Source organism: Neoarius graeffei, chromosome 15 (assembly GCF_027579695.1).
Source record: "Neoarius graeffei isolate fNeoGra1 chromosome 15, fNeoGra1.pri, whole genome shotgun sequence".
NCBI lineage: Eukaryota > Metazoa > Chordata > Actinopteri > Siluriformes > Ariidae > Neoarius > Neoarius graeffei.
In genome coordinates, this window is record NC_083583.1 from 11,882,298 (window position 1) to 11,900,449 (window position 18,152).

Consider the following 18,152-nt stretch of genomic DNA (forward strand, 5'->3'; position numbering starts at 1 on the left):
AAAACACATCAGTTTTGCCCATACTCTTGCCTCTGATCTGGCTGATTGTTGGCAGGGTCACAAACTGTGAAATAACAGGTTCTTTTGGCCCATTAGCCTACTGTCCAATATACATGATGGTGGTATTGGGGGGGGGTGTATTTTAACATTTGATGAGATGAGATATTTTAAAATTGTGGCATGTTGTTTAAAAAGTGATCATTATTGAAAGCAGCTCTTTGTCAGGAACCTCAGCATTCAATGACACTTTCCCTATATTTTACTTATTTTGACTGAGAAATGTTTTATTGACAATTTTGATAACCCTTCACTTTTAATCCAGGTCTGTAGTGTGAAATGTTCTCGGCTGTGTTTTTGTTTAAAAATGTTTTCAAAATTGTAGCTGTGTTCAATTCATATCCAGAAAAATATATATTCCAATATAATATACTCAGCATAAACATTTTAAATAGATTCTATATTTTTGGTCCATCCATGACATATTACTAAAGTAGCCTATTTACTGTTGTTGATGTGGGTCACTTGCTGTTAGCCAATTCACTTTCTCGTACCAGGAGAGCTGAAAGGAACGAGTATTATTCCCTACCTTTTTCACCAAGTCAATTTGAGGCGTTGGTCTACCCTGCTCTTTAATTTTTTCTTCGAAAGGAAGACTGGCAAATGGCTTCGCCAAAATTAAATCAGCAATGCTTGGCATCCGTGCGCAGCTTTCTTGCTAGCTGACTAGCCCCCTCAAGTTCAAGTTCAGTCACTCAAATAAACGACATTTCTGGAACTAAGATAGCAAACTTGACAACACTACCGGTATATTTACACTTTATTTACAATGAAAATATATACAAACTAAAAAAGCTGGTAGAAACCGTATGTAATGAATGAAATCGAAATGTAAGCTGATCTCTTACAATACACCACCCAGTGTTGCCAGATACTGCTGACGTTTTCCATCCCAAAATATGTTCAAAACCCGCCAAAATGCACTTAAATCCTCCCAATCTGGCAACACTGCACAGCACTCGCGATTCCGCATGGGACTGAACTGAGATTCACCGCTGCTTGTCTATAGTTGAAACGAGCTGTCAATCAAAGAAAATATCCGGCCGCTTTCACCAATCACCAGTCTCCTCGCGGAAAGCTTTGCCATGTCCCTCCCATGTGAGGCTCGGAGTCCGTGGGCGGGCATTTTCGCAGTATTTGTCCAATAACCGTCTTGCATTTTGAGATTGAAAAGCGCATAGCTCCCAAATGCCATTGAAGTCCACTGAGGCTGGGAGTCCGTAAGACTCCGTGGGCGGGCATTTTCGCAGTATTTGTCCAATAACCGTCTTGCATTTTGATATTGAAAGCGCAGAGCTCCCAATGCCATTGAAGTGCACTGAGTCTGGGCTGCATCGCGCTGTCACGAGGGGGAAAAACTCACGCACACATTAGGCGAACTGGGGAAAGTTATAACGGAATGATTTCGCACTGTAGTTGGGTTGAGCACATATATTTCTATGATTCGATGTTCGTCATTTTTAGAGGAGGCTGAGCCTCCCTCGTTGTCTTAGAGCAATCGCCCGTGGTTAGTATAGTATTCTATAGCATAGTAATCAAATATACCATGCACTGATAGGCTCTGGTTGAAATTCTGGATTCTCTGATGTGACCACGCCCCTCTGAAAATGGTACTACACCAGTCACTGAAGCGAATCCGTAATTCCCGGTGCCTGTCAGTGCATGGTATACTTGTATTAGATTTATATTCCACGTCAAAAAATTCCAAACCAGAAGTGTTAAGCTTGAATCTCAGCATAAACTCACTGGAAGCAGCCATGTTTGTTGTTTATGACAGCACGACCTTTGACCTGCGCATATGCAATGTACCACTCTATCGCCTGCCTCGCTAGGCATGATCGTGATCTGTAGACAGGGTTTCCGCGGAGTCTTAAAAAGTCTTAAAAAGTCTAAAATTTGATAATCCTAATTTAAGGACTTAAAAAGTCTAAAATACGAGCATATTTTGCATTGTAGGTCTTAAATGTAATTTTGTGAAGTTTTAAATCCTTACGTCCATTTACCCCATTCGCTTTTTTTTTTTGTTAAATGCGTTGGTGATATTCATAATTAGTCATATAGGCTAGGCCTACTTAGTATCAGTAGGCTACGCTGCAAACTACAAATGAGACACAGTGGAATCCGGCATCTAGCCCGGTTGGCATAGTGATGCACAGGGCATGGTACGCGTGCATTTAGACAGTAGACCCTAAAAGAAGCGAGGGAGATTGTCACGGTTTGTAGCAAAATGGGCAAATGCAAGTTTAACGACTGCTCGCTTGAACGCAATGATTTCGTAGACTGGCTAAAACGTGTACCAAACAATCCGTTTGAGGCGTACTGCACATTGTGCAAAAGAACACTCAAACTCGGCACCCTGGGTGTAAAGGCACCGGAATCGCACGCGAAAGCGGAGAAGCACCAGGCTGCCCATAAAAGTCTGCAACAATCGCATGCCATCACTCAATTTTGTTCACCGTTGTCGGGTCCAAGTACATCTTGAGACGGTGTATCAGCGAACTCCATGCGAACTGTAACATTACAACACACAAACCGTACGGAATCGAATGCCTCATCCTCAAGTGATTTGCGGGATGTCTTTGGCTCCACTGCAACTTAGTTCCTCATTAATGCAAGAGCGCACCCTAGGGATGTAATGAGTTCACTGGTGAATGATAATAAATTTTATTTTGAAAGTAATTCAGGCTCTCCCAATTTTCTTTATTTTTTTTTTTGTGCGGCATAAGTCTTAAATTTAACCTGTTATGGTCTTAAAAAGATCTTAAAAAGTCTTAAATTGAACTTGTTCAAGCCAGCAGAAACCCTGTGTAGATCTACACACATAGAAACGCTCGCAGAGCCACAGCTGTGACTCGAGTCGGCCATATAGCTTGAAATTGTGACCTCAGTTCATGGTATATCCAGGATACACCATGACTGACTCGAACCATATCCATTTTTTTTTTGACATCACGAGATACATTGCTTAATCAGTGGTGGAACTATTTTATGTCGCATGAGCCATCCTTGGCAAACCCCTGCACAGGAATTTTTTGATGAAGGCTATAATATAGTACCGTATAACACCCATCCATGCTTTTATTACATCACAATGAGATTATTGTAATGCTTTGTTCATTGGTCTTCCAGCCAAGTCCATTGCTCAGCTTCAATCAGTGTTGTAGCCGAGTCACTAAACCTCGAGTCCGAGTCCAGTCTCGAGTTCAAGTCCAAGTCATTAAAAAAAATTTCGAGTCGAGTTCACTATTGATCTGAGTCAAGTCCGAGTCCAACACTCCAACCGTACCATTTGACGGTGGCTGTTTTAGCGCCATTAACATTAGTTTGTTCCTGAACATGACGTATGAACAGGTGAATGTCCTTCTCTTTGTCAGGGAGTGTGAAGTATTTTGTCAGAGATGGTTGGGAGACGGATGTAAGTGCAGAAGGTGTGTTTATTAATAAAAGTGAAGACGGTAAACAATCCAGAACAGCAGGCAAAATCATAAAACGATGAAACAGGCAACAGGTCGAGCGAGGCACAAACAGGCTATCGTAAACTCGGCAGAATCAAAGTTGAGAAACAGGAAATCAGGGATCAGGAAACCAAACAAGGAAATAAGGCTCGGTAATGTATCAGCAACACAACTCAATACTTTGCAAAGTAAGTGTATTTTCACAGTTTTTATATCAGTGCGCTGATTGCGCCTTAATCCTGTCCAAGTGCAAGTCGTTTATGGTGCGCCCAAGAGTCCACTTGGCACACTTGCTATCCGGAGTGTGCCCGAGAGTCTATCTGATGCCGCACCAAGGCACACAGGTGTAACACTGTTGCACAAAATTAGAACAAAAATTAATGTAGATGTAAATATCTTATGAGTGATTCCACGCTTATGGGTACTGAAATGGGGACATGAACTTATTTTTAAAAATTCACCTAAAACATTTCTTTTTTTACCATCAGGTCACAAAACATGTAATCTTTAATGAATGATATGTTAAAAGATAACTTTAATTTTCTGAGATGTAATAAAAACATATTTATATGCCAAAGTCAAGCCTATGAGTTCCAAAATGATGTCTGTTACATTACTTCTGTTACGATTGTCCATCTCGCGTCTGTTACAAATTAATTACAATCTAGCTATATACCATGTTAATCTTATTGAAAGAATGTGTATGTTTATTCTACTACACATGTTTATTAATTATATTTGCTAAAACATCACCTTCCTATGTTTCAAAAAGTAATTCTACATTGTTAAAATTGAGAATATATATGTCCACAACACTTCTGTTACGTTCTGACTTTGGCATATAAATATGTTTTTATTACATCTCAGAAAATTAAAGTTATCTTTTAACATATCATTCATTAAAGATTACATGTTTTGTGACCTGATGGTAAAAAAAGAAATGGTTTTAGGTGAATTTTTAAAAATAAGTTCATGTCCCCATTTCAGTACCCATAAGCGTGGAATTACTCTTATGCCAAATTATTATGGCATGTGTGAGGGGAAATTTAGTGGATGAACATTCCTATTCTGTGTTTCTGTGTGTTGAGCTCAAGTGGCCTAGTCTACTGAGAAAGATGTTTTTCCCATGTTGTAATCACCTTTCTGTGGCCTTGGTGGTGATAAGCAGGGTGCCTGAGTTCTCCCTAACTACGCATCCGCCTGCACATACCAGAGCACGCCAGGTGCACGCTTTAACAAAGTTTCATAGAAAATCTTGAGCCAATCACGTGAAGATGCAAGCAGTAAGCGAATGCCTTTAGAGTATAATAGATAACAGCCACTAAAACACAACTCAGAGTGCGCGTACTCTCGGCATCACTGAAGTGGTGTCTTCTTCTATTCTTCTCTTTCCTTTCCTATTTTATATATCTTTTATATGATCTACTATAATAAATAACTGAAAAGACAACTGCTAAGCGTTCTGAAGTGTTTATTAGAAGTTTCCATTACACGTTACAAAAAATAAAGAAAAAATCTGAGTCCTCGTCTCCAATTTACGAGTCCGAATGCAGTTAATGCACGAGTCCGAGTCCTCAGTGCTCAAGTCCAAGTCAAGTCACGAGTCCTTAAAATTAGGGCACGAGTCGGATTCGAGTACTGCAAACCTGGCTTCAATATATTCAAAACCCTGCAACCAGAGTCCTCACCTGCACTAAATGCTCAGTACACATCACCCCTGTCCTCCAGAATCTCCACTGGCTCCCTGTTCTATATTGCATTCAATACAAGCTTATTCTGCCCACATTTAAAGCACTCCATGACCACGCTCCTCAATATCTAATGGAGTTACTTCAACCATACTCTCCCATTCGCAGTCTCAGATCTTCATCTTCTGGTCTTTAGTCCATCCCCAAATTTAAACTATCCACCATGGGTTCCAGGACATTTAGGGTCACAGCCCCCAAGCTGTGGACTTCTCTCTCTGTGTCTTTGGGGTTGTACATCTCACTCTTCCCAAAGTTGAAAATCATATCAAATCTGATCACTTCTCTCTCTGCTATCCCGCCTCTTGATATTTCTTCTCCTGATCACTGACTATTGTCTTTTACAGTGCTTTGAGCTCATCTGTTATCTTTATGCTCATGTGAATTGTCATTTTGTTTTCTGTTGTCTCCCATCTGTCATGGCTGATTTGCTTCTTTTTCTGTATGAATGAACCCTTTATTGTCACTGTTACCAGTGAAATTGACCATCAACCTGTCCTTACAGAGGGGGAACAGGACAGGAAGACAGGGATAAAAGAAAAAGAAAAGAAAAAAAAGGAAAGATGAGGAAAAAAGACCCCCCCCCACTATGCTCGTATCAGGAGTACGGTGTGGGAACATTTAAAAACCTCCGCAAAAGCACACAATAACACAAGTACACTTTGAAACATGGGACTTGAGGGGGTAGGAGGGGAGGGGGGAGGTAGAGGTAACCCAGCGCAAGCAAGCAGCCGTCCGCTCCTGCAGCCATGCAAACGGCGCTGGTCACGCACCCGCTTGTCACACTGGGGGTGAAAAACGGCAACCGCGGAAAATCGGGGAAGGGCAAGAGTGTCTCCCAGCAGTGACCTTCTGGGGGAATGTAACCCCAGCAACAGCCTTGATCAAGGCCAGTGCTGTTCAGGGAGCCGAATGTCGATAAGATAGAGATTGTTTGTCTTTCAAACAGACGCAGTCTTTACACGTCCACACCACTTGTCCATATCTGTCCATTTCTGTTCAATTCAATTCCATTTGGTCTCCGAAATACGTATTCCTTGCAAAGCTGAAAGCTGCTCCAAGATAACAACCATTTTGTAGTTAAAGTTCTGAATGTCCACAGTCCAAGTGCCAACAGCTTTGCCCACCACTCCAATCATATCGGGCAGCTTTGTAGGACTTTGAACAGCTGTCACCGTTGTCTGATTTCCTTGATATACCAGGGCAATGCCTAATCCAATCAGCAAAAGTCCTGTAATCATGGTTCCGAATAGGTAGATATCTTCAATGTCCTCCACAGATGTTCCGGCAGGACAGGTGGGTTCCCCCGAACCCAGAAACTGTATCAATTTCGTCAGGAGACCAGTTTATCAAATCCATGCTTTTTTAGTTTATTCAATGCGGAGAGAGCCTCTCAAAAAAAAAAGCAGACGAGACGAACAAAGAGCACAAGCAGGAAAAAAAGGAGAGGAGAGGAGAGGAGAGCAGAGATGCGACCGCCTTCCGTGAGAGCACGGAGGGAAAAATTAGTAGTGCCATTACTTTGTAAAGCATCCTTGGGTTGGTGAAAGGCGCAATATCAATTAAACTTGCTGTTTTTGTTGTATAGAAACTTTAGAATGAGTGCATTAATACACTGGAAACCTGTGATTTGCCTTACATTAGGCACAACTTTCAGAGCTGCTGTGACAGAAAATGAATCAACCCCTTCCAACCAATGACATTTGAGAAATCAGCAGCATTGTGGTATAAAATAAATGAACAAAATCAATTATTTTATAATTCACTGCAGGTAAATTGCTGCAAGTAAACACTGGTGCCAAAGAGCAGTTATTTTTTGAAGCTCCTCGTGGACGGAGACAGAACATCTCCACTGCTGAGGTATAGAAAAAAATATATATACAGTACCAGTCAAAAGTTTGGACGCACATTCTATCTAATTCAGTGGTTTTTCTTATTGTTATTCATTAAATGTCACTTCGTGTCTGAAAGTAATGATGGATGTCGTTTCTGTTTACTTAGTTGAGCGGTTCTTGACATAATATGGATTACTACAGTTGTGGAATAGGGCTATTTTATTATTAGCTCCTCTAGCCGACAGGTGATGAGTTTATGCCATCATCTGTTGATCGTTGTCCGTCCAGCGTTGTCCACACTTCACGAAAATCGCTTCTTCACCAATTTTAATTCTTTTTGGCAGGAAGGTAGGTCTACCTGGGGTGCGTATAGCTTCTACCCAAATTTGCATAACGGTAATTAATAATGAAGATATGGAGTAATTAAGCCCTAACAAGCAGTTTCCACACAAATCGCTTCTTCTCCCTCAGTTCTTCACCGATTTTGATTCTTTCTGGCATGAAGGTAGGGATACCTAGGGTGCATATAACTTCTACCCAGATTTGCTTCATTACAATTATTCATGAAGTTATGGACTAATTAAGCCTTAATTAGCAGTTCAACAAAAATCGCTTCTTCTCGGCCAATTCCTTGCTGTTTTGGATTCTTTTTGGCAAATAGGTCGGTATTCCTAGCTTCTGTATATAGCTTGTATATAGTTTATATAGCTTGCAACATTTATTGCGCAAGGTGGCCCACTTCGGGACTAGACAGGGCTGGAGTGAGCTACGCTGTCACTGACGGTCTTGTTATTTACTATTTACTGTTTGAGCTCAAACGCATTAAGAAGGCAAGAACCTCATCCACTAATTAACTTTTGACGAAGCATAGCCGTTAATTGAAAAGCATTCCAGGTGACTACATCATGAAGCTGGTAAAGATGATGCCAATAGTGTGCAAAGCGTCATCAATGTAAACACTGGCTACTTTGAAGAAGCTAATACACTACTGTTCAAAAGTTTGGGGTCACCCAGACAATTTTGTGTTTTCCATGAAAAGTCACACTTTTATTTCCCACCATAAGTTGTAAAATGAATAGAAAATATAGTCGAGACATTTTTCTGGCCATTTTGAGCATTTAATCGACCCCACAAATGTGATGCTCCAGAAACTCAATCTACTCAAAGGAAGGTCAGTTTTATAGCTTCTCTAAAGAGCTCAACTGTTTTCAGCTGTGCTAACATGATTGTACAAGGGTTTTCTAATCATCCATTAGCCTTCTGAGGCAATGAGCAAACACACTGTACCATTAGAACACTGGAGTGAGAGTTGCTGGAAATGGGCCTCTATACACCTATGGAGATATTGCACCAAAAACCAGACATTTGCAGCTAGAATAGTCATTTACCACATTAGCAATGTATAGAGTGTATTTCTGATTAGTTTAAAGTGATCTTCATTGAAAAGAACAGTGCTTTTCTTTCAAAAATAAGGACATTTCAAAGTGACCCCAAACTTTTGAACGGTAGTGTATATGAAGCATATTTTGTTTCATATACTGTAGAAAATAGTCAAACTACAGAAAAACCTATAAATGAGTAGAGTGGGGTGTACAAACTTTTGGCTGGTACTCTATATCCAACTGAATATCTTGATTTGGAAAATGGTATGCACTCCGATGTACAACCTGCGTGTGTTTGTGTAGTTTGAGAAGGTGGATTGGGCCACATGGACATCTGTTCTAGGCACCACATGTGAGGGAATCTGGCCTACACTTAGCTTTGTCAATGCCTCTTCATTAACCAAAGACAGGAAGTTGCTGGCGACAGGAGACGACTTTGGCTTCATCAAACTGTTCAGCTTTCCCTGTAAGGTAAAGTATAAATGTCTCAACATGGTGTCCAAATATATGTGGTAAAATTGCAGGACTGTACAGTGGACACTAAACTGCTGTTTCCTTTTCCTTCAGGGCCAGTTTGCGAAGTTTAAAAAGTATGTAGGCCACAGTGCCAACGTAACTAATGTTCGGTGGTCAAATGATGACACTACTCTGCTCTCAGTGGGCGGGGCTGACACCGCGCTGATGATCTGGGCAAGAGAGGGGATTGGACCACGTGAGAGCAAAGTTGTCGATAGCGAGGAATCTGATGACGACGCAGAGGAAGATGGAGGTATGTTTGCATGAAGATATAAATTTATCTTCGAGTGGTGAACATATGAAATATTTTTCGACACAAGAAGATAAACTTCATATCTTCATGCCACCGTGTAATGTTCTTTATATTATATGGATATATCCACAACCCCCCCCCCAAAAAAAACAAAAAAACAAAACGCAAGTTAATCAAAAGAATTTTTATGTTGAACCGGTTTGCCATTTTGACAATGGGCACCTAGTCAGCGGAAAAACACTGGGAGTGACGTCATCACAGTGAAATGTCGGGAATTATTATACATATAGGACACTTTTTTGATGGAATAAAATCATGCGTTCTATTCCCTTCTAGCAGGTTTCATTCATTTGGTTCAATAGCATGCAATATTGTTAGCATATCGCTTATCCTATGTGTATTACGTCACTCTACCCAGTGGAGAATGAGCGTTGAATATGGTTTACGATATTGCATGGTTGTCAAGACGACATGACGTCACACGTCGGAGATGTAAAACTTCTGTGCCAGCGAGTGACTGTGACAATTTGTAAACAAACATGGCCGCCAGGTTTGCGTCATTAAATACAGAAGATTTTGAGAGAATTTTGAAAGAGAAAGATGTGTTGAACACAATATTATAATAATAATAATAATAGTGGCTTTTTGGGCGGCACGGTGGTGTAGTGGTTAGCGCTGTCGCCTCGCAGCAAGAAGGTCCGGGTTTGAGCCCTGTGGCCGGCGAGGGCCTTTCTGTGCGGAGTTTGCATGTTGTCCGCGTGGGTTTCCTCCAGGTGCTCCGGTTTCCCCCAAAGACATGCAGGTTAGGTTAACTGGCAACTCTAAATTGAGCGTAGGTGTGAATGTGAGTGTGAATGGTTGTCTGTGTCTATGTGTCAGCCCTGTGATGACCTGGCGACTTGTCCAGGGTGTACCCCACCTTTCGCCCGTAGTCAGCTGGGATAGGCTCCAGCTTGCCTGCAACCCTGTAGAACAGGATAAAAGCAGCTAGAGATAATGAGATGAGATAATAATGGCTTTTTTCGTGGTCTATCAGATATATTCCATTCAGCTACTCATCTTTGATTTATTGAGTATCATGCTAGCTGAATGGAATATACCTGATATACCACTCAACGCCAGCCAATATTATTTAACTATGTCACTCAGATCCGCGATGTATTTCATATGAAAAATACGAGTTTTACAATACAACAAGATAAACTGCATATCTTCAAGCCAGTGTGTGATTTTCTTTTTATTATATATTCACCTTCACAAACTAAAAGTACCCAAAGTTATCAAAACAATTCATCGATTTCCTCACGAGTGAAGATATTGGAAAATATGTTACTCAATATCCTGGATGTAGTTCGTATGAAAAATACGAGTGGCGTATTTCCCAGTAAAACACTATATAATAGCGTCTGTATAATAATTGATACTACAACACTTTAATACTGTAGTAGAAACACTAACATTATAACACAAGATGCAGTTTCTACAAGCTAACTACAGACTGTAGCTTGTAACATTGCATCAGAACGTCCCCGGTTGTGTAACAAAGATTGGCGAAAATGGTACTGTTAAGAAAAGGAAAGAAAAATACGAACACGAAATGTTAACATTTGTTTGTTTTTTGTCTATAGATATTAAACTGATTTTGCATGTATGAACAGGATATGACAGTGATGTGGCCCGAGAAAAGAACATGGACTACACCACAAAAATCTACGCCATCAGCATCAGAGAGATGACAGGTGTTAAGCCACACCAACAGCAGAAAGAGAGTCTAGTGGATGAGAGGTAATGTTTAGAGAGAAGGATTTTTTTCAGCTCGTTTTTTTCAATCACCTCCATTCGAGCTTTAATTTGGCTGAATGAGCTGATGAGGTATCCGGTTAGATTAGATTAGATTAGATTAGATTAGATTAGATTAGATTAGATTAGATTAGATTAGATTAGATTAGATTAGATTAGATTAGATAAAACTTTATTGATCCCTTTGGGCGGGTTCCCTCAGGGAAATTAATTATTTAGCACAAAAGTCTTTGAGCACAAGTTCTAAAGTCTCTTAGCACAATTCTATGTTCTTTAGCACAACTCTAGATTATGGTCCCAATAATCGGGACAAAAATACTCATCTTGATATAGGAAGGGGTTTATTATATTTGCTTAGTGCTTATAGGATCTCCGAGCGAAGACAAAGGTTGCCGTGTACCGCGCTGTCCTCATCTCCACTCTCCTCTTTGCCTGTGAAACCTGGACGACATACTGCCAACACCTCAAGATCCTCGAGCAGTTCCACCAAAGCAAGCTCCACCAAATTCTGAACATCTCGTGGGAGGAGCGTAGGACCAACGTCTCCGTCCTAGAGCAAGCTCTTCTTCCATCCATTCAATCTATGATCTTCCAGCACCAGATCCGCTGGATGGGTCACTTTGTCCGCATGGAAGACGCCCGCCTCCCCAAGTTGGTCATGTACGGCAAACTGCCGGTGGGAGCCAGGCATCGAGGCAGACCTCTCAAGCACCTCAAGGACATCCTCAAGGAGAACCTCCAAGCGGCCGAAGTCCCCCCTTCAGAATTTCGAGGTGCTGGCCAAGGACAGGAACCAATGGAGAGGAACGTCCAAAGCAGCAGTCACACGCTTTGAGGTCACCCTCTGCCGGAAAGTGGCAGAGCAGAGAGAGCGCCGTAAGCGTCTTGCAATGATTCACAAGCAGCAGCCCTCGTCCATCTCGTGCCCTCACTGCGCAGGCTCTTTCAAACTCAACTCGGGCTCTATAGCCATTCTCAGAGCCATCAATGCTTGGGCACTACCAGGGGTGGAAGATGAACCCGAAGAGGACGGTGAAGGGAAGGACTCCCCATACTCGTTACCGAGTGGACCAGACTACTACTAGTGGACCGGAATCGGAAAAAAATACTCATCTTGATATAGGAAGGAGTTTATTATGTTTACTTAGTGCTTAGGGATCTCCGAGAGAAGACAAAGGTCACTGTGTACTGCGCTGTCGTCATCTCCACTCTCCTCTACGCCTGTGGAACCTGGACGACGTACCACCAACACCTCAAGATCCTCGAGCAGTTCCACCAAAGCAAGCTCCACCAAATTCTGAACATCTCGTAGGAGGAGCATAGGACCAACATCTCCGTCCTAGAGCAAGCTCTTCTTCCAACCATTCAATCTATGATCTTCCGGCACCAGCTCTGCTGGATGGGTCAGGTCGTCCACATGGAAGACTCCCACCTCCCCAAGTTGGCCACGTATGGCGAACTGCCGGTGGGAGCCAGGCATCGAGCCAGACCTCTCAAGCACCTCAAGGACATCCTCAAGGAGAACCTCCAAGCACCTTCATAGATAACTTCAGACACTTCTGATCATATCACAAATTCAACGGACTGTCAATAATTACTTGCTTGCTAAATTAATTAACCGGGGGATTATGTCTCTTGCCCTGCTTGACATGTTTTGCCAACTAAGAAGTAACCAACAGTTGCGATATGTAAACAAACGAAAGAAACTTCCACTGAAGTATCCTAGAACGAATGGCAATTAAATAAAAGTGCAATATAAACGTTCAGGAATGACAAAACAACCAAAATTATTATATCAATTGTTTATAATATGGCAATCGTGAAGCAAGAAGAAGAGATTACGCTAAGATATAAGGGTTGTTTGATTATCAAGACAAGTCTTGAAGCTGTGGCTAGTTTACAGGGAAATTCACTTTGTTGCAGCATGTTTATATTTGATTTCAATATATCTTTTTTTTTGTTGTTGTTCAATGCTATCAAACATCTTTAAACGTGATCAGTAAATATTCATAATAAAGATTAAGTGTTCTTGGATCTTGTGCTAAAAGACTTTTGTGCTAAATAACCGTAAACCGCTGACGACTCTCTTAATATCTGTGCTGTAGGCCGCCAGTAAGCAGAGCAGCACCGCTACCTGAGAAACTGCTAAAGAATAACATCACTAAGAAGAAGAAACTCGTGGAGGTGTGTGAAATTTTATGACCTGATTTGGAGAAATGTATTTATTGTATTAAGAGAGATAATCCTAAAGACTTGAGGTCAAAAAATAGGCCTTTCTGACATTTTCCTGTACAAATTTGCTCAGTTTCCCCTGCAGACCTTTTAAATATTTGGAAATGAATCAATTTTATAGAATGTCCATATTTTATAAAGACAGCTACTTTTTTTTTTTTTGAGTAAAACTAAAACGTTCCTTATCCATGATGTCAGCCTGTAGGCTCCAGAGTCACAGAATAACTAACCACACGTGATGTACTGTTTGCATAAAAAGCTTTAAAAACTCTCATGTCAGCTAGCTGGCTAACGTGAGCTAATCTGACAGGATTTCCAAAGGGAACTTTAAAGTCTTAATCATAAATAGGGGAGAGCGGGGTAAGATGAGCCACTTTTTACATTTTTCATCATAACTACATGTTAAAGCCATTTTTGCTTCCAGTCTACACACCATACCAAATTTCAAAGTGTACTGTTACTATCTGAGCAAAAAATAATTGATAAGCTCTTATGGTTAGAGTGATATTACCTCTTGAAAAAAAAATGTCAAGTGGCTCAACTTACCCCATGCACGGGGTAAGATGAGCCACTGTGTAGGGTAAATTGAGCCAACACAAAACATGTTAGGTTAACAAAGTAAACAACTTTTATTATTAGAAATGCAATCAGTGAATCAAGTCAAGTCAATCAAGTGGGGGATAGGGCCGTTGCATAGAGAAGGGGAGATGAAGAGAGAGGTGATAGAACGAGATGGGATAGGGAGGGATAGACAGATGGATAGAGAGAGAGATATGCGTAGATAGATAGAAAGAGGGATGGTTAGAGAGGGAATGAGAGATATACTATATTATAGAAATTACTAAAACAGTAGAACAGTGCCAAAAAATCTTATTTCTTTCAGTAGGTTAAAACATGCAGCAATCATTCCATCCATAATAATTTCATCATTATTCAATGTTCCAAGCGTTCAAATTGCAAGGGAACACCATTTGCCTCTCCCTCCGTGCTGTCCCCCCAACAGTAAAGGGGCGGGGCAATTTTTTCACAATATCCTGTCTTGACAGGACAGCCTCATCTTTCTCTTTGAAGACAAAGGTTGGCTTTCTTGCAGAGCCATGGCATGACCGGCTTCTTTTGAGAAATCTTGCCTCTATTTCGAAGACATCCAATTTGATTATCTGGCCAATGAAGAAATGCACTTTCTTCTTCCCTGTGAATTTTGCCACAACGTAATCCCCCACATCTAACAACTGGTCTTCCTCATCTGATGTCATATATGTGTCATATATGACCAGTAAATGTGAAAACTTAAGTGTCATCCATATTGGGTAAGCTCAGCCACCAATGGGGTAAGTTGAGCCAGTGGCTCAACTTGCCCCACATCTAATGGCTCATCTTACCCCGTGGCCACCATTTTGTAGAAAAATGCTAATAAAGGGGATTAGGCTAATCAAAATTATTTTTATTAGCATTCATATCATAGCTTAGAAAGCCACTAACTTAACCCTAATGTGTCTAAATATTATTCTACTTTTGTCTTCTCTAAATCATCTTCACTGTGGACAAACATGGAATTGACTTAGAAAGCACAAAAACACATTTTTATAAATATCTCCCTCACCTAGTTTGACATGTGGTGCTCCTCTCCACAAGTGTAAGTAAATGGTCCCGGCCCCCTTTGAATGTGGTCACATGGTCACATTTGTGTACTGTTTCTTAGAAACAGGGGGTGGCTCATCTTACCCCCTGGCTCATCTTACCCCGCTCTCCCCTATGCATAGAATTGTCTGCTAATGCTACCCAGCTATCTCAAAGAAGCTACAAAATTTCTGAAAGGATTTTATTATGAATATAAATCATATTCCTCTAAGAGGATCTTGAAGTCTTATTATAAATGCTCATAATCTTTTCTGCTAACATGATATACACTACCGTTCAAAAGTTTGGGGTCACCCAGACAATTTTGTGTTTTCCATGAAAAGTCACACTTTTATTTACCACCATAAGTTGTAAAATGAATAGAAAATATAGTCAAGACATTTTTCTGGCCATTTTGAGCATTTAATCGACCCCACAAATGTGATGCTCCAGAAACTCAATCTGCTCAAAGGAAGGTCAGTTTTATAGCTTCTCTAAAGAGCTCAACTGTTTTCAGCTGTGCTAACATGATTGTACAAGGGTTTTCTAATCATCCATTAGCCTTCTGAGGCAATGAGCAAACACATTGTACCATTAGAACACTGGAGTGATAGTTGCTGGAAATGGGCCTCTATACACCTATGGAGATATTGCACCAAAAACCAGACATTTGCAGCTAGAATAGTCATTTACCACATTAGCAATGTATAGAGTGGATTTCTGATTAGTTTAAAGTGATCTTCATTGAAAAGAACAGTGCTTTTCTTTCAAAAATAAGGACATTTCAAAGTGACCCCAAACTTTTGAACGGTAGTGTAGCTAGTTAGAATAACATAAGCTGACCTAAAAGGCTTATATCTTCAGAATCAGAAGCACTTTATTGCCAGGTATGTTACACACACAAGGAATTTGACTCCGGTTTGACTTAGCTTTCATAGTACAGACAGAAAGAAAGTATAGGAAAAAAAAACCACACTCACACACAGAGTCTCACTGCAGTGAACTCCAGGGGGAGAATCGCGTTTCTACAGCGACGGCCTTGAAGGCAGTGCTGGCTGGGAGAGCCAAGATAAGATTGGAATTTGTTTAGATTTAAGATGGGTAGACGTGTCCTTTTTCGCTTAACCTGCTTGTCCATTCTGGCCACCAAAATGATCCATTTCTCTTTCTAAAGCCATCAACTTCTCCATGATGTTATCAATGTTGCGACTCAAGTTCTGAATAGCCACAGTCTGAGTGCTAACAGCTCTGCCCACCGCCTCAATCATGTCGGGCAGCTTTGTGGGGCTTTGAACAGCTGCCACCGTTAACTGATTTCCTCGATACACCAGGGCAATGCCAAGTCCAATCAGCAAAAATCCTGTGATCATGTTTCCGAATAGGTAAATATCCTCAATGTCCTCCACGGAAAGAATTGCCAAGCACACCACATGCCACTTCTCCCAGGCATCCATGGTGTATCCAGCTGCAAACGTTCCGGCAGGACAGGCAGGTTCCCCCGAACCCAGACTTCTAGTCGAGAAGATTGTGTCAATTGCGTGAAGTGACCAGTTGATCAAATCCATAATTTCGATTCGGAGAACAGTGCAGGAAGGGCCTCTTAATGCTAAGGCTAGCTCATTGGTTAGCGTAAGCTAACCTGACATGATTTTTTAATTTATTTTAAGTACATACTCATGTGTATAATCATCACTGCTAATGCTAGCCAGTTACCTCAAATGAGCTAACCGAAGAGATTTTCTGAGGGGAATTTAAAGTCATATTCATAAATGTGTATAATCTTTATTGGTAATGCTAACAGGCTGATTAGCATCAGCTAATGTTAGACAAGATCAGATAGAACAATTGAGTTTAGCTAACTCTTGGGGGATTTAAGTAATATTTATCAATGTTAATGTCTTCATGCTACGACTGGCTAGCTGGCTAACATCAGCTAACCTTAAAGGATTTCTGATGCACTTTTTAAGTCATTCACACCTGTTTATAATCTGCACAGTTAAGCTAGATATCTGACTAATATCAGCTAACCTGACAGGATTTCTGAGAGGAATTCATAAATGTTTATAATCTTTACTGCTTAAACTAGCAGGCTGACTAACATAACCCATGTTTATGGGATTTCGGATGTATTTTGAGTTGTATTCATAAATACTACTAATGCTAGCAGGCTGATTAGCATTGGCGAACCTGACACAATTTCTGAGAGGATTTACTCCTATTCTTAATTGAGTTAACAGTTATAAATGTTAGTAATATTTAGTGCAAACTTTAGTCAGCTATCTAAAATGAGAACCTGAGAAGATCGACAAGATTTTTTTTTTAAATCTTCATAAATGTTTCTAATTTTCATGACCTGTGTTATCTAGCTGGCTAACAGGAGTCACCCTGACAGGATTTCTGAGGGCATTGCTAATGCTAGAGCAAGATACTTTGCCAGGTTGCTTACATATAACCTTAGCAAATGTTTACCTCCGCCATCTTTCTTGAAGGAGGTGATGTTTTCGCCTCCATTTGTTTGTCTGTTCCCAACGTAACTCAAAAAGTAGTGAACAGATTTTGGTGAAATTTGGAGGAAAGGTGGGCCATGAGGCAGGGAACAAGAGATTAGATTTTGATGCAAATCTAGATAATATCTAGATTTGCATCAAAATCTAGATATTACATACATATTATGTATGTGGATCCAAGATTTGGGTTTGTTTGTTTGTTTGTTTGTTTGTTTGTTCCCAACATAACTTAAAATGTAATGAACAGATTTTGATGAAATTTGTAGGAAAGATGAACCATGGAACAAGGAACCATTGATTAGATTTTGATGCAAATCCAGATATGTATGCGGATCCAGGATTTTATTTATTTATTTATTTATTGGCTTTTTCCAACATAACTCAAAAATTCGTATACGGATTTTTATGAAATTTGGAGAAAAGGTGAGCCATGGGCTGAGGAACCACTAGTTAGATTTTGATGCAAATCTGGATGTGTGTGGATCCAGGATTTTTTTTTATTTGTCTGTTCCAACGTTACTCAAAATGTAGTGAACAGATTTTGATGAAATGTGGAGGAAAGATTAACCATGGGCCAAGGAACCATAGATTAGATTTTGATGCAAATCCAGATATGTACGTAGATCCAGGATCCAGATATGTATGCAAATCCAGGATTTGTTTTTTGGTTGGTTGGTTGGTTGGTGTTTTTTGTTGTTTTTTTGTCTGTTCCCAACGTAACTCAAAAAGTAGTGAACGGATTTTGATGAA

At 40.5% G+C, this 18,152-nt stretch overlaps 1 protein-coding gene across 2 annotated transcripts in view; it reads left to right on the top strand.

The window, feature by feature from the left end:
* The window catches only part of eml6 (EMAP like 6), a 186,360-nt gene that overhangs the window by 108,239 nt on the left and 59,969 nt on the right, over positions 1-18,152 (top strand). For both annotated transcript variants that reach the window (XM_060940412.1, XM_060940413.1), the window contains exons 24-28: positions 7,029-7,117; positions 8,778-8,945; positions 9,042-9,243; positions 10,902-11,028; positions 13,149-13,227. In XM_060940412.1, the coding sequence (XP_060796395.1) occupies positions 7,029-7,117; positions 8,778-8,945; positions 9,042-9,243; positions 10,902-11,028; positions 13,149-13,227 (665 nt within the window). The remainder of the gene's footprint in view (positions 1-7,028; positions 7,118-8,777; positions 8,946-9,041; positions 9,244-10,901; positions 11,029-13,148; positions 13,228-18,152) is intronic.